Source organism: Syngnathoides biaculeatus, chromosome 11 (genome assembly GCF_019802595.1).
Source record: "Syngnathoides biaculeatus isolate LvHL_M chromosome 11, ASM1980259v1, whole genome shotgun sequence".
Classification (NCBI taxonomy): domain Eukaryota; kingdom Metazoa; phylum Chordata; class Actinopteri; order Syngnathiformes; family Syngnathidae; genus Syngnathoides; species Syngnathoides biaculeatus.
Genome location: NC_084650.1, coordinates 27,480,733 through 27,497,437, shown reverse-complemented (window position 1 = coordinate 27,497,437; position 16,705 = coordinate 27,480,733). Strand labels below are relative to the sequence as shown.

Sequence of the window (16,705 nt, the reverse complement as noted above, 5' to 3'; positions counted from 1 at the left end):
AGGTATAGGCAGAGCAAAACAAAAACAAAAAGACAAAGCAAAGACTTAAGATTTGGATAAGAAAACGTCTCCAGTGTAATTATTGATTGTCATAATCTTGCATATATTTGAACAGTATGCATATACATTCAGCTTGTCCTTATAAATGTAGAAGGGAAAACAAAACTAAGACTTTAGTTTAAGAACTCCTGCTCTGAGCTTCAAGGTCAGCCTGTCTGCATGTTCCCACCATGCCTCAACCCACTATCGAGAGCATTTGGCCAATTGAGACAGCCCTGCGGGATCAATGCGGCTGGACCAACTGGGGCCGATACCATTTTTGGCCTTGGGGGTCATCGGCATATAGCGAAGGCACACGCTGGACTCGCGCGAGAGCAGGAGCCGAGAGGGCACTTTCAAGTGAATAAAATGGCATTGGCAAAGAAGAGACTACGAAAACCGATATATTACCTGTATGTACCTATACTGACTGTTTCGTTTGATACTGATTCTCGAAGGCTTTTAATGCGTGACGGCCACCGTGTGCTTGCTGAACAGAAAGAAAGTCGCATACACACAGACGAATATATACAACATGTAACGGGAATGGAACAAAAAAAAGGGAGAAATAGAAAAGCTGTTTGGGGAAAAATGACAACTAAAACTTTTCTCTTCTTGGTACTAAACATGGATATTCTTTGTAATTTCCCTCATGTAAATAGAGTACAAATGTGCCTTTTTTACAGAATTTAGAAGTTCACAAAATAAATAAAATTTGCCGTGGCCTTAAGCATATATCATTCGTATATACATAGAGTGATCCATGCATATTCTATCTCATATCAACAGAATTTCAGCCTCAACCATGAGATTGAATTATTAAAAAAAAAAAAAAACATCTAGAATTCTTTCTGTCTTCGCCTCCATTCTGCACCTCATATTTGTTTTAAATGCCCTGTTCCTCAGTCTGGAAGCATGGAGCAATGGAGAAGACATTGATACCTTTTCTTTTGCTTCTAAGAAAATAAACAAGTCCCGGTGAAAGTCCCAAAAGCCATCAGTCAGGGTCCTTTTTTGCCAGCGAAGGTCTGCACTCACGTTCTTGGAATTCCCTCTGACGGAAAGTCGAAATTTCCTTGTTTTATATTCAGTCCTCTATGCTTTGTTTGTCTGCAGCCAAGCCTCTTTTTTTTTTTTTTTTGTTAACCATTTACAAGTCCAGAGAGATATAAGACAATAACAGACTAACTGGCACATTTGGCGGAGCAGCATCCCTGCTTCATATCTCATGGCTGTTCTCCTTAAGCGAGGAGTTTGGTGTGTTATAATCTGAAATGTGACATCTTTAGGAAAAAAAAATATGAAACACTCCCTTGCTATATCTCTTTAGGCACATGATCACAAAAAAAGTGAGTAAACGACTGAATCCTGAGGCTGAACTGAGCAACCTTTAAGGAGCGACATCTGATCTTGGATCAGATTGCAGCATTGTGGGGAAAAAATAAAAACAACCACATATTGAGTCCAAATGGTCCACGTGTTGCTTTTTGGTTGCGCTTGAGGAGAAGAAACAGAAGCCTGTCAGGGCTCTGCAGGCTCTGTCTTTATCTGGATAAAGTTTGCGGGCAGCTCCTGCAGGCCTTTGATGGGTTGCTGGGGCTGCAGGGACATCTCCCCTCGCACTTCCAGCTCCTCCACGGGGGTGAGGCCTTCGCACGGGCTGCTGCTCTGGGAAGAGAGTCCGTTGAACACCGTCTCGCTGGCGAGCTCCTGCCCGTGGGTATGACTGCTGTCTATGATCACAGTCCGGTACTGCAGCTCCGCCTCGCCGACGTCCATCTCCTCCTTGGCAAACGTGTTAGCCAGGGAAGGGTCGCCGTCGACTATGGACTCGAAATAGCTGGAGTCGAGCATCTCCTCCTTTACCTGGAACCCACACAAATCGCCTGATTTCAGTACGGTGGCGATGACCGTGCCGGGCTGCTGCGCCACCATGGTCTGCCCGCAGGTGGTGTTGATGGTGAGCAGGCGGGGGAGGCTGGAGGCGGGGGCGATGGGTGACGTGCAGGTGCCGGAGGAGGAAGAGATGGCAGACGGAACGAGGCTGGTGACTAGCAGCTGCTGGGGGAGGTCCTCCTGCAGGCCGTTGGCCGCCTGGAGGGTCAGCACGTCGCCGGCCTCGGTGGTGGGAGGGGGCATGGAGTGGAGGAGGACGCGAGGGCTGGAGCAGTGAGTAGAGTCCCCGTGGGGGAGAACGGTGGTGAGGGGGAGGGGCTGAAGAGAAGCGGACGATGTCAAGACAACCGGGAGTGAAGCAGAAGCATTGAGGGCCCTACAGAAAGACAACAAAACAGAACAATGATGAATTACTTTTTTGTGCACTAGATCAAAAACATCTTAGATAACTTTTTTTCACCATTAATGTGTCCTAGACACGGCATGAGCCTATTGGCGGGGGAAAAAAATTTTTCAAAAGGAATAAAACTAAACAAGTGAGATAATATGGTTGCACATCCTACAAGTTCGATGTGGGAGTCAGCACACATCAGCCACTGTTGATAATGCCTCTGATTAATTAAATCTTCATAATTATTGCCACAAAGTTCAGCCTTGGATTCATCAAATCATAAATACTACGTTACAGTAAGCACCATTATTATGTGGAAAAATGATGTGCAAAATTATACAATGTAATACTGTTGTGAAAATGTGTTTGTAGAAATAAGGACTACCACATTTAGTAGGGTAAATAATCTGAATCTAGTGGATATGAGCAAATATAGTAAATAAATCAAAATATACCAAAAGTCGCCAAAACTTCACAACTAATTTCAGTGCTGTAAAAATGGAATTCACCCCTATCAAGTCCTGATATGTTTGTATAGTTTATATTTAAAATTAATAAATAAAATTAATTAATAAAAGTATAGTTTATATTTCAGTTATTAGGGGTAGGGGATTATGACTCATGTCATTTTGTTCCAACTATTTAGCCTGATTTGATTTTGTCGTGAGGGATTCTGTAATTAAACAAGGCTTGAAGTATTCAAGCTTCTATGTGATTAAAAGAAAGAAAAAGTTATGATGATTTTTTTCACACCGAACCAGGTAACTTTGAATATTTTTTTCCTTAATAAAGGAATTCACCATTTAAAAACAGCATATTAAGTTTGATGATCCAAAACAAAGTGGAAAAACCATTGAAAAAAAATCCAACAATTTAAGAAGGGGGTCAATAATATTTCACAGCACTGTATTTTCCATTTCAGATGATAATTATACTAAAGCCTTTTTTTAAAACTGAAAGCTACTTCTTTGACACTAATTCATGGAAAGCGATACGAGTCTGATTGAAACTTCTGAAATATCAAATTGACTAGAATTCCCTTACCATACGACTAATAATTTAATAATATTTTCCCATGTGAAGGCACTGATATTTTTATAGTTTTTCACACATTTTTAGGACTAATATAAATATCAATTCGCGACACTTTCTATAAATCTCAGCAAGTCTTTACATTTTAAAACAATCCCTTTTCCAACATTCCCACAAAATTCACTATTTTCTAGAAGCGCACCCGAGGCTACTCAATGTAGTCTTTGGTGGCTCCCTGCCCACGGGGACCATGTTGGTCCCCCCTCTACTGTACTGTAGTATAAAAAAGTGCCCGTGTGTGTACCTCATAGCCTGCGCCACGTCTGCCCCCTGGTTGCCCTGCAGGATTTGCAGTAGTTGCTCAGCTTGTCCTCCCTGCACTTCCTGCTGCAGACATTGCTCCATGGGCTCTTTCTTCATCTGCTTGCTCTGCTGGTGAGCCCTCCCTCTGGAGCCCCCCCGCGCCACAGACCTCCCGTTGCTGGATTTTTGGGCGCCATTCTCGTTGTGACCGTTGGACCCCACGTCGTCATCCTCGATCACCACCAGGTCGGCCGGCATCTCCTTGAACTGATAGACGAGACGCTGACCCTCCACCTTAGCCAGGATGCCTCGCTGGTAGTAGTACCTGCAGTTAATAAGCGATCACAAGTTAGCATACCAACTGGGAGATAATTTTCCTGGGATAAAATTTGATTGGAAATATTTACCTGGGGGAAAAAAAGAGCAAGATAAAAGTGCTTTTTTTTTTTTTTTTTTTTGTTATACCTGAGCGCTCGTCCCATGGTCTCGTAGTTCATGTCGGGCTTGTTCTTGTGCTTGCCCCATAGCTTGGAGACGGCCTTGGAGTCGACCAGCTTAAAGATGCCTTTCTCCCGCTGTGTCCATTTGATGTATTTGGGACATGTGTTCTTGTCCTGCAATAAAGCCAGTAGGAACTCCCACAGGTAGATGGTGCTGCCTGCAAATGATGACATTGTATTATACATTGTATTATAAAACAATTAGTAACCTCAACAAGCATCGCTACAAGAAAGAGATTTACTTTCATGTATACACAACGCTACAGTATGTGAAGCAAGCATGTTCAAAGCAGTAATGGTGCCTTGCAGGGAAATTATGGATACATTGGAAATTTCCTACTATGAACTGGGAAAACTGGATTCATCAACGATTCGAGCATTAAAAGGTTACCTGGTCAGCCATGCCTTTGTGTATTTTGGCCCAAAAACAGTCCCCTTGACATGTCATTGGACGCAGCACTCTCAAATCCAACATAAGATTTATAAGAGTATTTATAGGAGTTACATGTCTGTTTTTAACTTGTATGATAACTAAGAAATGTAAAAAAAAAAAAGAGATGTATTTGATATTCAACATGACATTAATTTGATATCCCTCCATTTTACGTATTGCTTGTCTTCACTTGGGTTGTGCATGCCAGCGTCTATCTCACCTAAACTCGTTGCCGGTCAATTGCCAGGTACATAGAAAACAACAATCATTCACTCACAATCACACCTATGGACAATTTGAGAGTCTTAAATTAACCTACCATGCATGTTTTTGGAGTAATAGGGGGAGGAAATGTGAGTTCCCGGGGAAAAAAAACAAAAAAAAAAAAACGGGTCCTGAGAACTGTGAGGCAGATGTGCTAACCAGTTGCCCATCATATTTCTTATAGTATATAATATCAGCTGTACTTCTTTTTCGATATCTCTATGACTGTTATGGCTGTACAGTACTTTTGAAAGGGAAGCCTTGACGTCACGAACACCATGAATGCACCGTTTGACTTGATCCGCGTACGTCTTTCGGTCGCTACAGTGGTTAACTTTTTATAACTAAGTAAGTTGGCTGTTTTTATGACAATGTTAAGACTACTCTTTTTGATAAGACTATTACTGTTAACATTAGCAGTAGCACATTTTAATTTATTATTATTATTACTCTAAGGTGGCTGCTTTTATTGTATAAATGCCATTATTTCCTGTGTAGGTATTAACCAATCTACAGCATTTAGGTCTACAGCATTTTAGTGTGGACCATGTTTGACCTTGTGTTGAGTGCATGTGGCCATCTTTGGATGGTCTCAATAACAGAAAGTCCATTAAAGTGTGGTATGGTTTAACCGGAGGCGGTTGAAAACGGTAACGCTCCCAGTAGTCGCTTGAATCCCAGCCACCGTGACAGAGTGATGTATATGCATGAGAATGTGGGCTTCACAATAGTCTCGATCAGTGGAGCATCAACACGCCTGAAAGCACGTCCCTGAAGGCCCTGACAAATGGATCGTCCACACCTGGCTGTTTGCACATAGAGGGTGCGCCACAAGAGGTTGAAGAGACCTTGAGCTCCATTGGCTCGTTACAAGGAGGCCCGCTCGTTATCGAGGCTCACCTTTGCCCTCTTTGCTCTTCTTCCTCAGTGGAAGGTTCGGGGTAGAGATGGGAGAGCAGGAGCGTACCGCTCGGGGCTTCCTCACTGAGAGAAATTCAAGAGAGAGGCGGGTTCAAATAATTACCACACAAAAGGTCATCCAACATGTTTTGTTGGACGACAAGCTCACCTTGATTTTTTTTCTGGGGCTTCAAGGGACACTTTTGCGTGATCTCGTCCATGGATGAGGTGTCCTCATCCAGCGACAGGTCAAGGGCTCCGTTCTCCATGTGGTCGGGCCGTAGGGGCGTGTACGTCAGGTCCCCCTCCAGCATCGTGCCGTAGGGGTGAACTAAACCACAGCCGAAGAAGAAGAAAAAATTAAGTCAACACAAATTAAATGGTCCATCCGTGTTCCATGTTCGATATGCAGCATATTTGCAAACAAAATTTCATCTTACGCATGCGCTTCTCGTCCAGTATGTTGTTTGGAGACTCCATGTTGAGGAGAGCTGCAGCGGCCTCGTTTGTCTCCATGCTGTCCTCGGCACCTGAGACTGTTTCTAAGAGAAAAAAAAAAAAAAAAAAAACAAGACAAAAGAAGACATCAGCTCATTCAGTCTTCTCATGTGTCGCACTTGCATGGGTATCAGAGTACAGAACCAGTTTACAAAATTCTGGTCTCAAAAGGTCTCGTATTCCTACCAGAGAGGTCCACTCCTCCTACGAGGATTGAGGGCGCCTCCGCCACGTGCAGGGCATTATCCATCATGATGCCATTGGTCACCTCGTCAGACTCCAGACCAGAATACACCTGCAGCAGATCCGTAGCGGGCACCTGCTCCACAATTACGGCCGGGAACACGGAAGGGTCATCCAGCTGTGACGGACAACACATGCACCCAAAGTTAAGTGAGAGGCCAGTGGTTGACTCAATCCAGTCTAAATCATAAAACATAAAAAAAAAAAAAAACCTAGTAGATTAATATCGGAACCTGATTTGCTTGCTCCCCCTTTCACAGCTGTATAAAAGCAAGCCAGTGTCGTGTGCAATGTGGGCTAAAGTGTTGAAGTGGATAAGAGGAGCTCGTTTCTGAACCCTTCCAGTCATCTACGGAGAGCCAGGCAAAGGCAAGAAGAAAGGCTGCAAATGTCAGCCTGACTCTCCCACACCGGTAACTAATCAAAGCAATCATTGTGAATACTGTAATTGCAAATTTCATGCAAAATGTGCTTTGGGAAACTTTCCTGTGGGCAATATTTCACTTTTACACTTACATAGTCTTAGTGGATTGTCGCAATGCAGAATCCTATGATCTGCACAAGATGTTGAAATGCAATTAATAAGTTAATAAATATTTTGCCATAGTAGTAGGGAACTACTATGACAACAGAAATGAAGTCAGCCCCACTTGTCAATGTCTTTAAATTTGTATTTTCATATTTCCTAACTATAGATTTTTATCCAGCTGTACATTGTTTTTAATTTCATTTTTCCCTCTTTGTTTTTTTTCCAAGTGTTATATATTGTTCTATTTATTTTTAAAACGCTTTGGATTATGGGAGGCGTATTGGGTTACCTTCTGTATGAACCGGGCTGTGTACAGTCAATAAATTTGCTTCGATTTGTCTTATGTAGTATACGTATAGTTACTCATTTTTTTGTATATAATTGTCCGATGAGTTTTTTTCGTCTGTCTCACTCGGTTATTGTGGGTGATTTTATTCGATGCAGTCACCCCAATAAACCACTAGATGACAGCAGAGTACATAAGATCCCCCTCACTGTTGCACGTAAGGTTGAAAAATTGCCTCAGCTAAGGGAGGAATCACTACCAAGCAAATCAAACAATGATGGGTGTTTCTCGAATAAACACGTTTAACAATAAAACTCATCGCCCCCCCCCCCCAAAAAAAATATTCTTTTCCAGTCAAATGAAGAAAAAAAACCTTTTCATTCTTCCATCTAATATGATGATCTGTGTGCATGTGAATGTACAGTGATTTAGTAGCATCGTTGCAGACTTGTAGTCTATAAATTGGGAGTTGACCCTAACAGTCAGTCCGCTGCTTCATTAAAAGTGAGAAAGGATGGCGAGGGTGCAGGAGGAGGAAGAGGAACAAAGGCTTATCTGTGATGTTAGACAAGCGCCCATTGTTGGCTTGAACCTCTGCGGAATACCAGGTGTTCAGGCCTTAGGAGGGAGGGCTGGTCTGATTAGCCCCTTTTGGCTACATTTTAACCAAACCTGCTCACAGAGCAGCTCGGGACACGCCGCCACCGTTTGTGGGCCGAGGCGCCGAGTTTATGCACGGGCACTGTTTGTGGATTTCGCGTCAAAACGAGTGATGACAAACAAGTTGTGTCATGCGTGCAGAGGAATGGTTGCTTTGACTACCATTTTTTTTTTTTTAATGAGCAATGTTTCCCAGTGGTCCCTATCTGTTACTATCAGATGTAGTAAGACGGTGCAGCTAACAAGTGTGCCTGTCAGTGCCCTTGAGAAAGTCAAGTGTGTGCAGACATTTTGACTATTGGTCGATTCGACTCCCCAAACAGCGACTCTTTGTTACCTGACTAATGCACCACAAATTACTGACTCAGCCCGTTGTCTCTGCAGATGGCCCACAAGCTCAGTATTTCCCAACCTTTACTACGCCTCGGCGCATATTTTACATTTCAAAAATCTCACACCAACAAAAAAAAATGAGACAAAGGGAAAAAGGGTACTAAAATAACGATGACCTGCAGTTGCAGTGAAAGAGCATTTAGTTGTTCTATCTGAAACTACAGTATATGTCGCTCGGGCAGCCGCGTATATGACCAAAGATGCATTATTTGTAGTAAATAAATATTTTGTATGACCAGTTAAAGGGCTACTGTCATGAAATAGATGATTTTTAGTATGTTATTAATGAAAAAAACGGCAGCCAATATGTGTTTTTTCCCCACCACAAAACATGATTTTGACGTATACAGCTTTTTGTAACTCCCGCCATGAAAATCGTCTCAAGGGATTTGTTTTCGAGAAGAAGCAGGAAGTGACGTAGAGGACAGAAGTGGACTCGTTTGTTTCCATTAGTTTTACCTCCGGGAAGATAACTGTTCCTTCGTGTTAGCCAAAATGCCGGTTTGTTGCATTGCTGGATGGATTTATCCTTCATAAGTTTGCAAGAGACCCGGTTCGTCGTGAAAAATGGATTGCGCGGGTGCAGAGGACGAGAGCTTCGTGGGTTCCAAATGACAGGTAGGTGTGTAAACAGCTACTAAAAAAAAAAATAATAGTTTGGGGCGGAAAAAGTAATCGGTCTCTCATAACGTAACAAAAGATCCGCGTACGAAATATGTCAATGTGCGCGTCGGACGGCGTCGGGCTGCTGTGTCACTTCGCCAGCGAAGGCTGCGCTTCGGGCTCGTGGACAGCAGCGGCTCTGAAGAACCCAGCCCACAATGCCTAGCTCAGCCGTGTGCGCAGAGTAAAGCGCCGTGGCTCGACGGTGTTGTTCATCGCGTCCTGCGGCGTCTATGAACAACCCCTTAAAGCAGCACGGCTCGGCTCCATTCTAAGTTACCACGGCGCCGAAAATGAGCCACACTGGCCGGCTGCAATGAGCCGCGATGGCCATCTCCGCCGCTGAAGTGGATCGGACGGGGAGGTTGTTTGGCCGTGATCGCATATCATCTGAATATGGCTCGAAACAGTGTAATATTGCCTCGGTAACTTCACTCGGTTGTGTGGTGTTCTCCTTTTCGAAAAGAGCTTCCGTGTCAGAAGGGGCGTGTTCGTCTCCCATAGTAGGTGAAACAGCATGTTTTCATTGGCGAATGTCCGGGTGACGTCACGGACGGGATACAGCCAATATGAAGACCATTTGGATGTCGTAGAATGACACTTCTGCAACTTTGCGCATGGATGACGCACTCTCCGCTCACATTTATTTTTTCGTATAGACATTGAAATGAAGAATGTTATATGTATTTTTCATTATAATATCTATTTTAGAATGTTTTAGGGATGACACTTGACCTTTAAGTGAATTTTCAGCATCATTCACGCTGCACTAATGTTCCTCTAAAATTCTTATGTCAACGTGGAAGTATTTCTGCTGTACGGAGCATGCTCAAGTATGAACAACTGCTTCCTCTTTGTTAATATGAAGTGACTAAGTTCTGCTTGTTTGCATTCTCTCATTTTTGTCTGTCAAGCGTTTACATGTTAACCCACTGCACAGGCTATTGAGAGCCAATACAAGTGGTGTGTCCAATATTCTGCCTTTACAAAGACAATAAGGCACACTTTTGATGGGCACTACGAGAGAAACAAATCAACAAAGTTGAGAGATGAGCATTACTGTGATCATTAGGACTTATATCAATTATGTGTAACTGATGTATGAAGAGCAGCAGCTATACTCTTTGTTACACAGTATATTTCTGGCATATAAAAGGAATGTAAAAAATATTTTAAGCAATCTCTAAATTAATGTTTTATGTATGTAGTTAAAAATTTGTACATCCCAAATTGAATACGATGAAGCACAAGTAAGTAAGTTTCTTTCGGCTTGTCCCGTTAGGGGTCCCCACAGCGCGACATCTCAGATGAACGCTCATATTTGCTTGGCACAGTTTTTACGCCGGATGCCCTTCCTGATGCAACCCCTGTTGGGGAGATGATGAAGCACAAGTAATATTTAAATAATAAATGGCTTGTTACCTGTCTGACTATATAATACAATTAACATTAAAAATAATAGACTAATATAGAAAAATGTTACCTGAGAATTAAGGCTTTATTTCTATCATTATTTTGAATTCATTCGTCACATCGGGAAAGGAATAGGAATGATCATAAGCACTTATGAACTGTTAATAGTCAGCATTTAGTTGACTGCACATCCCTAGTGTGCAACTTGACTGCCTCACACAAAGAGCTGTTTGTCATATTTATACAAAGCAAGATATTCTCCAATGACAGAGACCGAAACTGGACATGTCACATATTTCAGGAATCATGATTATACCCCCCCCCCCACACACACACACACACACACACACACCACCACCACTACCAATTACCTCAAGATGGAACCAGCTCATTAAAGAAGAACCAGCCAGAGGTGTAACTCATTCCAACAACTACAGTCAGCACAGTCACGGAGAGCTATTGTCGATAACTTGAATTTATAACGTTTTTCTGTCTGCTGGTCAAAAATTTATTTGTACATCGTAATCAAAGCAAAATTGAAAAGTAACACTATAATTATAAAATATGATAATGATAAAAGTATAAGTAGTGCGGCAGATCTTCAGCCGTACTACAAACGAGGTTGGACACATCCCATTACAAGGTCCGTCCAAAATTCACTTTAGCGGAGTTTTTCATTAACCCCCAACAACAGCGCTGATTGTTAAACACACACAGCACTCCGATCACCCCCATACATTAATAATAGTCAGTAAAAATGCAGCACAGATGCTTGTTAGTACTGGAATTGAAGGGGTGGATGAAGTTTGTTCAGCAGGGTGGGAGCAACCAGAAACAAAAGCCAGGGCAACAATGAAAGACCTTTTCGGAAGAATCGTCACATCTTCTCGGAACCGGTCGGTCAGGTTAGGCCTGAACAAATCCTCGTCGGGGATCCAGTGACAAACCCGTCGTTCTGGATCTACACAGTCCACACAATGCGCTCACCGGCACAACACGACACCCAGGAGCTTGCTCCGCTGGATCGCGGCGTGGGCGTGGCCACGACCAGACAACTGTCGACGTGAGCGGGCCAATAGAGAGCCATGTTACAAGATCCAGACTCACAAGTAACCTTTGTGCCATAAACATATTTATGCTACACGCCCGCTGACTCCCGGCTTTCCCTCCCGTGCACCCTAACCCTACTCCAGGTTTGTCAGAATTTCCATCTCACCGTCTCCCCCTCTAGATGCTCTGACAGCCTCCCAGCGGCCATGCTGTTTTAAGTTTTGCCTGCCCTGCCAGGACAAGTCTCACATATATCAACAAGCATGCGTGTCAGTGCAAACACGGGCCCTCCAGCTCACCTCAAATCTGCAGACTAAGAGTCTGTGCTTCTGTGTGATACCATATTCAAACTGAAAGGGGGCGGTGGGAATAAAATTGGACGGTGGTAAATGGGAAAAATAATAATCATGTTTATGTTGGCATTATAAAGCTTTTCCCTGCATTTTGAGGTAAAACAGGATGTTCATAGCCTCTTCTAGTGAGCAAAAAATATTTTGAAGAACAAAATACTGCTTTCAACTATAAATTTTGGGGCCAAAAATAGCACTTTTACCGTGTTAGTGTTGTGACTGGTCACCAGTCAAACCAAGGTGGATTCACTCCTACAATATGGAGAATTTAGTCTGCACTTAACCAAACATGAATGTTTTTTTGAATACGGGACAAAGCCAGAGTGCCTACAGAAAAAAACGCACAGGCAAGGGGTTAACACAAAAACCCCACACTGGCCGGGAAACCCCGAACAGCAGAACAGGTAAGGCGGAAGCGCTACCACTGGAAGAAGGTTAGTCAAGTCACAGTCAAGATGTCCTGGCTGCCTCTCATATTCCAAAACATGCTGTTATGTCCAATAATAAACACGTGAGCTAAATGCCTGTCTATATGTGCCCTGTGACTGGCTGGCGACCAGTCCAGGGTCTATCCTGACTCTTAGCCAAAGTCAACTGGGATAGGCTCCATCTCCCTATGACTCTCTAAAGCATACATACACACACACACACACATATATATATATATATATATATATATATATATACACACACACACACACACCCAGTCACTCACATTGGACGCGTGCGCCCACGCGCGCCTCCGTGCTCGCAAATCTGCACAGTCAAGCACAAAAAAATCATGCGCGTAAAATTTGTTACAAGCAGAAAAAATAGATATTGAAAGACATCGCTTATTTTGTGTAGTCTTGATATTCATTTCCGTGTTTATTTCATAAACATTAACTAAACAAGCCTGCTCCAAATCAATCAGTATTCACCCGGAAAGAGGAAATGCAAGTTAACCTTACTGAGCATGTACGGAAGTTAGGCCGAAAGCGCACGTTCAGAGCTGCTTCACGTACTGCGAGTGCATTTACATTGAAAGTCATCAACATCATGATCTATGTCAAAGGAAATTTAGTTACACCAGGGGTGCTCATTGCGTCAATCGCGAGGCAGTGTGACGGCGTGCCCCCCCCAGAAAAAAGACGTTAGACTATCATCCACCTCGTCGCTTGATTCAGGTGTGGCCAAAACGTCGAGCGCATGCACATAAAGGCGCGTGCTAGCAAACCAGCGTATTTACGGCAGTCCCGCAGTGCGTGCTACACCCCACCCCCCTCCCACAACAACACATCATGATTTGCGACATGAATGTTTGTTACAATGGATCACTAGCTTGTTGCCACGAACGCAGATTATGTTGAACTAATCTTTCAGCATTTTAAAAACATTGCGGGTATAGACTGTTCATGTTTAATCCTTGACAGGCCAGTGCATTTCACTTTTGTTCAGATAAAGTTTGTCAGATCAAGAATTTTGTTGATGAAAATGTTTAAATACCATTTCATATCATGTTCTACTAATAGTTGAAATTGGAAATTATCATTTCTGAGTTTGAAATTTTCGTTTTCTATTTTAGTTATGCATTTATTTTATTTTTAATATACAGTTGTTATATTAATCCAGTAAGTTATTTTAAGGTCTTGAGATTCCATCCCTAATCACACCCGCTACTTTATCTGCGAGCATGACTGACCACACCCATTCATTTTTCAAATGTGACTGATGTGTGTGTGTGTGTGTATATATATATATATATATATATATATATATATATATATATATATATATATATATATACACACACGGCTGACAGATGAGGACCATGATGTTCGCAGATGATATTGTGATATGCAGTGAAAGCAGGGAGCATGCAGAGGAACAATTAGAAAGATGGAGACATGCACTGGAAAGGAGAGGAATGAAGATTAGCCGAAGTAAAACAGAATATATGTGCGTGAATGAGAAAAGTGGACAGGGAAGAGTGAGGCTACAGGGAGAAGAGATAGCGAGGGTGGACGACTTCAAATACTTGGGGTCAACAATACAGAGCAATGGAGAGCGTGGTCAGGAAGTGAAGAAACGGGTCCAAGCAGGTTGGAACAGCTGGCGAAAGGTGTCTGGTGTGTTATGTGACAGAAGAGTGTCTGCTAGGATGAAGGGCAAAGTTTACAAAACAGTGGTGAGGCCGGCCATGATGTACGGATTAGAGACGGTGGCACTGAAGAAACAACAGGAAGCTGAACTGGAGGTGGCAGAAATGAAGATGTTGAGGTTCTCGCTCGGAGTGACCAGGTCGGATAGGATTAGAAATGAGCTCATGAGAGGGACAGCCAAAGTTGGATGTTTTGGAGACAAGATTTGAGAGAGCAGACTTCAATGGTTTGGACATGTTCAGAGGCGAGAGAGTGAGTATATTGGTAGAAGTGTGCTGAGGATGGAGCAGCCAGACAAAAGAGCGAGAGGAAGACCTAAGAAAAAGTTGATGGATGTTGTGAGGAAAGACATGAGGACAGTGGGTGTTAGAGAGGAAGATGCAGGAGATAGGCTAAGATGGCAAAAGATGACACGCTGTGGCGACCCCTAACGGGACAAGCCGAAAGGAAAAGAAGAAGAAGATATATATATATATATATATGCACACACATGTATACATTTTTAAAATATGAAAACCATGAAAACTAATCTCAAGTAATAAATTATATTTTTTAAGTGCAAACTAACAAAGTTAGGTCATAAAGAAACCTATTTGAACATTCAACAGGCGTAAGGCTTTTATGTCCATTTAGTTAGACTGTGAAGTTCAATAAAGTGTCAATATACGACTTCAAGCAAGCAACATAGACTCTTCCTCCTTACTACAATGTTCGCACATCAGCTGTGATCGCTTGGGATCTGCATGCCATCTGGGCGCTGGTGAATGGACTGCTTGTATAGGAGTGGTAAAGTCAGACACTTTAGATCCAGACACCCCCACTACACTGTATATAATGCAGTGTACCTAACTAAACCATTGCTGTTCCACTCCAGTCCTGTCGATAGGAGTATGTCTCCCACATACAGAGAAATATGTGTTATATATGGGATGGTTTGGACATGTTCAGAGGCGAGAGAGTGAGTATATTGGTAGAAGGATGCTGAGGATGGCGCTCCCAGGCAAAAGAGCGAGAGGAAGACCAAAGAGAAGGTTTATGGATGTGGTGAGGGAAGACATGAGGGCAGTTGGGGTTAGAGAGGAAGATGCAGGAGATAGGATAAGATGGCAAAAGATGACACGCTGTGGCGACCCCTAACGGGACAAGCCGAAAGGAAAAGAAGAAGAAGAAGATACAGAGAAATATGTGAATCTCCAACTTTTGGATCTTTTTCTCAGTGCATTAACTGCCTCAAATGCTCGTAGAGTAACCTTCAAAGGTGAAAGTGAAATTCCACACTCAGGACCTTGATTTGGATTTGGACCAGAATGTGACCTCGTATTCCAAGTGTAGATCCTGAATTTGGTTCGAAATAATTAGAAATAGATAGTGGCAGACGTCTAAATTTGTTTCCACACAAAACACAACATTCATTGCCTCGTATTTGACCACAGGCCTGTGTCAATGCAAAAAAATAATAATAATAATCCTCTATTCTGTAGAACGCAGCTACTGAGTAGGACAGCATAAAAACATAAAATGCAAATTCCTAGAGCTGTCATGATGAAAGCAGTATGGTTATGCACATAAAGTAAAGTCTGTACCAGCAGTGAAAGATAGCAAGAATTTGCCTTTCGCAGGAATTGGTTGGTCACTGCCCCACTTACTGTAGAACCAATCCAAGCAGACTAAGTGAAATTCCTTGCTCCGCACCTTAATCTGCATCTACATCTAATTGTAATGACTTCCTCCTTGGCCCGTATGCCACCCATTTTTTTGTCGTTTTTTTTTTTTTTGGTCATTGTGTAATCCTGTCTGACTGGCTAACAATCAAAACTGCAGTATTTTTCCCGGACATCAGAACCATCCAACCACAAGAACCTGATAAATCACTTTTGTAAACCACTTGACCAAAAAAAAAAAAAAAAAAAAAAAAAAAAAAACAAAGAAAAAAAGAACACATTGCAAGATACCGACCTGGTTGATTTCATCCATCCCGTTACTGGCAAATTCAAACACCAGTTCATTGGGCTGCATTGCTGTGGTCATGGTGGTGACCACTCTTGGCTCCTTCTCCGCAGGGTAGCTCTCCCCACAGAGGCCCGAAGCGGATGCTCACGGCGCAAAACGGTCTCCGGCCTTCTCTTCAGAGAGCTGAGATTTAGAAGATTAGTCTGGCCCTGCTGGAAGCACCCTGCTCCCGTTCGGGATCCACCTGCGGCATCTACACCTGGAAGACCGGAAGAAGTGACAGGATGAGGTCAGGCGATTTGTCTCCAGACAGCTTGCAATGTTCAAGTGAGACACCACTGGTATCACACGCATTTTAACGGTTTCAAGCAAAACGGATATTTAGAAATATTAGTTGCTAAAACAAGGCTCATACAAACACATTGATAATTTATGACTAATTTCTTTTGACCTTACGGTGTACTCACAAAGACAATTCTGCTCTCATGAAGACAGTAATAGTCTATTTTGAGAATAGGATGTAGTGGTAATAGTAGTAATAGTAAGAGGAGGTGAAAACCCACACAGACACAGGGAAAATATGCTATGCAAAGTTCATGCAGGCGGGGGCCGGTATCTGAATCAGAGTCCTCAGACCTGTGAGGCTCTAACCAGTCATTCCAACATGGCAGCCTGATTCTACAAATCTCTCCTTTTTTAAATGAAAGCTGATTATTAGAAAAAAAAAAAATATGGTAGAAAATGATTTGCACCCAAAAAATTCATGAAATC

The 16,705-nt window shown here is 42.7% G+C and overlaps 1 protein-coding gene across 6 annotated transcripts in view; it reads right to left on the bottom strand.

The window, feature by feature from the left end:
* Positions 1–1,388: 1,388 nt before the first annotated feature.
* Positions 1,389–16,705, bottom strand: part of elf1 (E74-like ETS transcription factor 1) — a 54,835-nt gene continuing 39,518 nt past the window's right edge. For all 6 annotated transcript variants that reach the window (XM_061834753.1, XM_061834756.1, XM_061834752.1 and 3 more), the window contains 8 exons: positions 15,941–16,193; positions 6,443–6,617; positions 6,199–6,300; positions 5,928–6,089; positions 5,759–5,842; positions 4,127–4,319; positions 3,663–3,986; positions 1,389–2,311 (listed from right to left, as the gene is read on the bottom strand). In XM_061834753.1, coding sequence (XP_061690737.1) covers positions 1,561–2,311; positions 3,663–3,986; positions 4,127–4,319; positions 5,759–5,842; positions 5,928–6,089; positions 6,199–6,300; positions 6,443–6,617; positions 15,941–16,012 — 1,863 coding nt within the window. In that variant the 5' untranslated portion in view covers positions 16,013–16,193 and the 3' untranslated portion in view covers positions 1,389–1,560. The remainder of the gene's footprint in view (positions 2,312–3,662; positions 3,987–4,126; positions 4,320–5,758; positions 5,843–5,927; positions 6,090–6,198; positions 6,301–6,442; positions 6,618–15,940; positions 16,194–16,705) is intronic.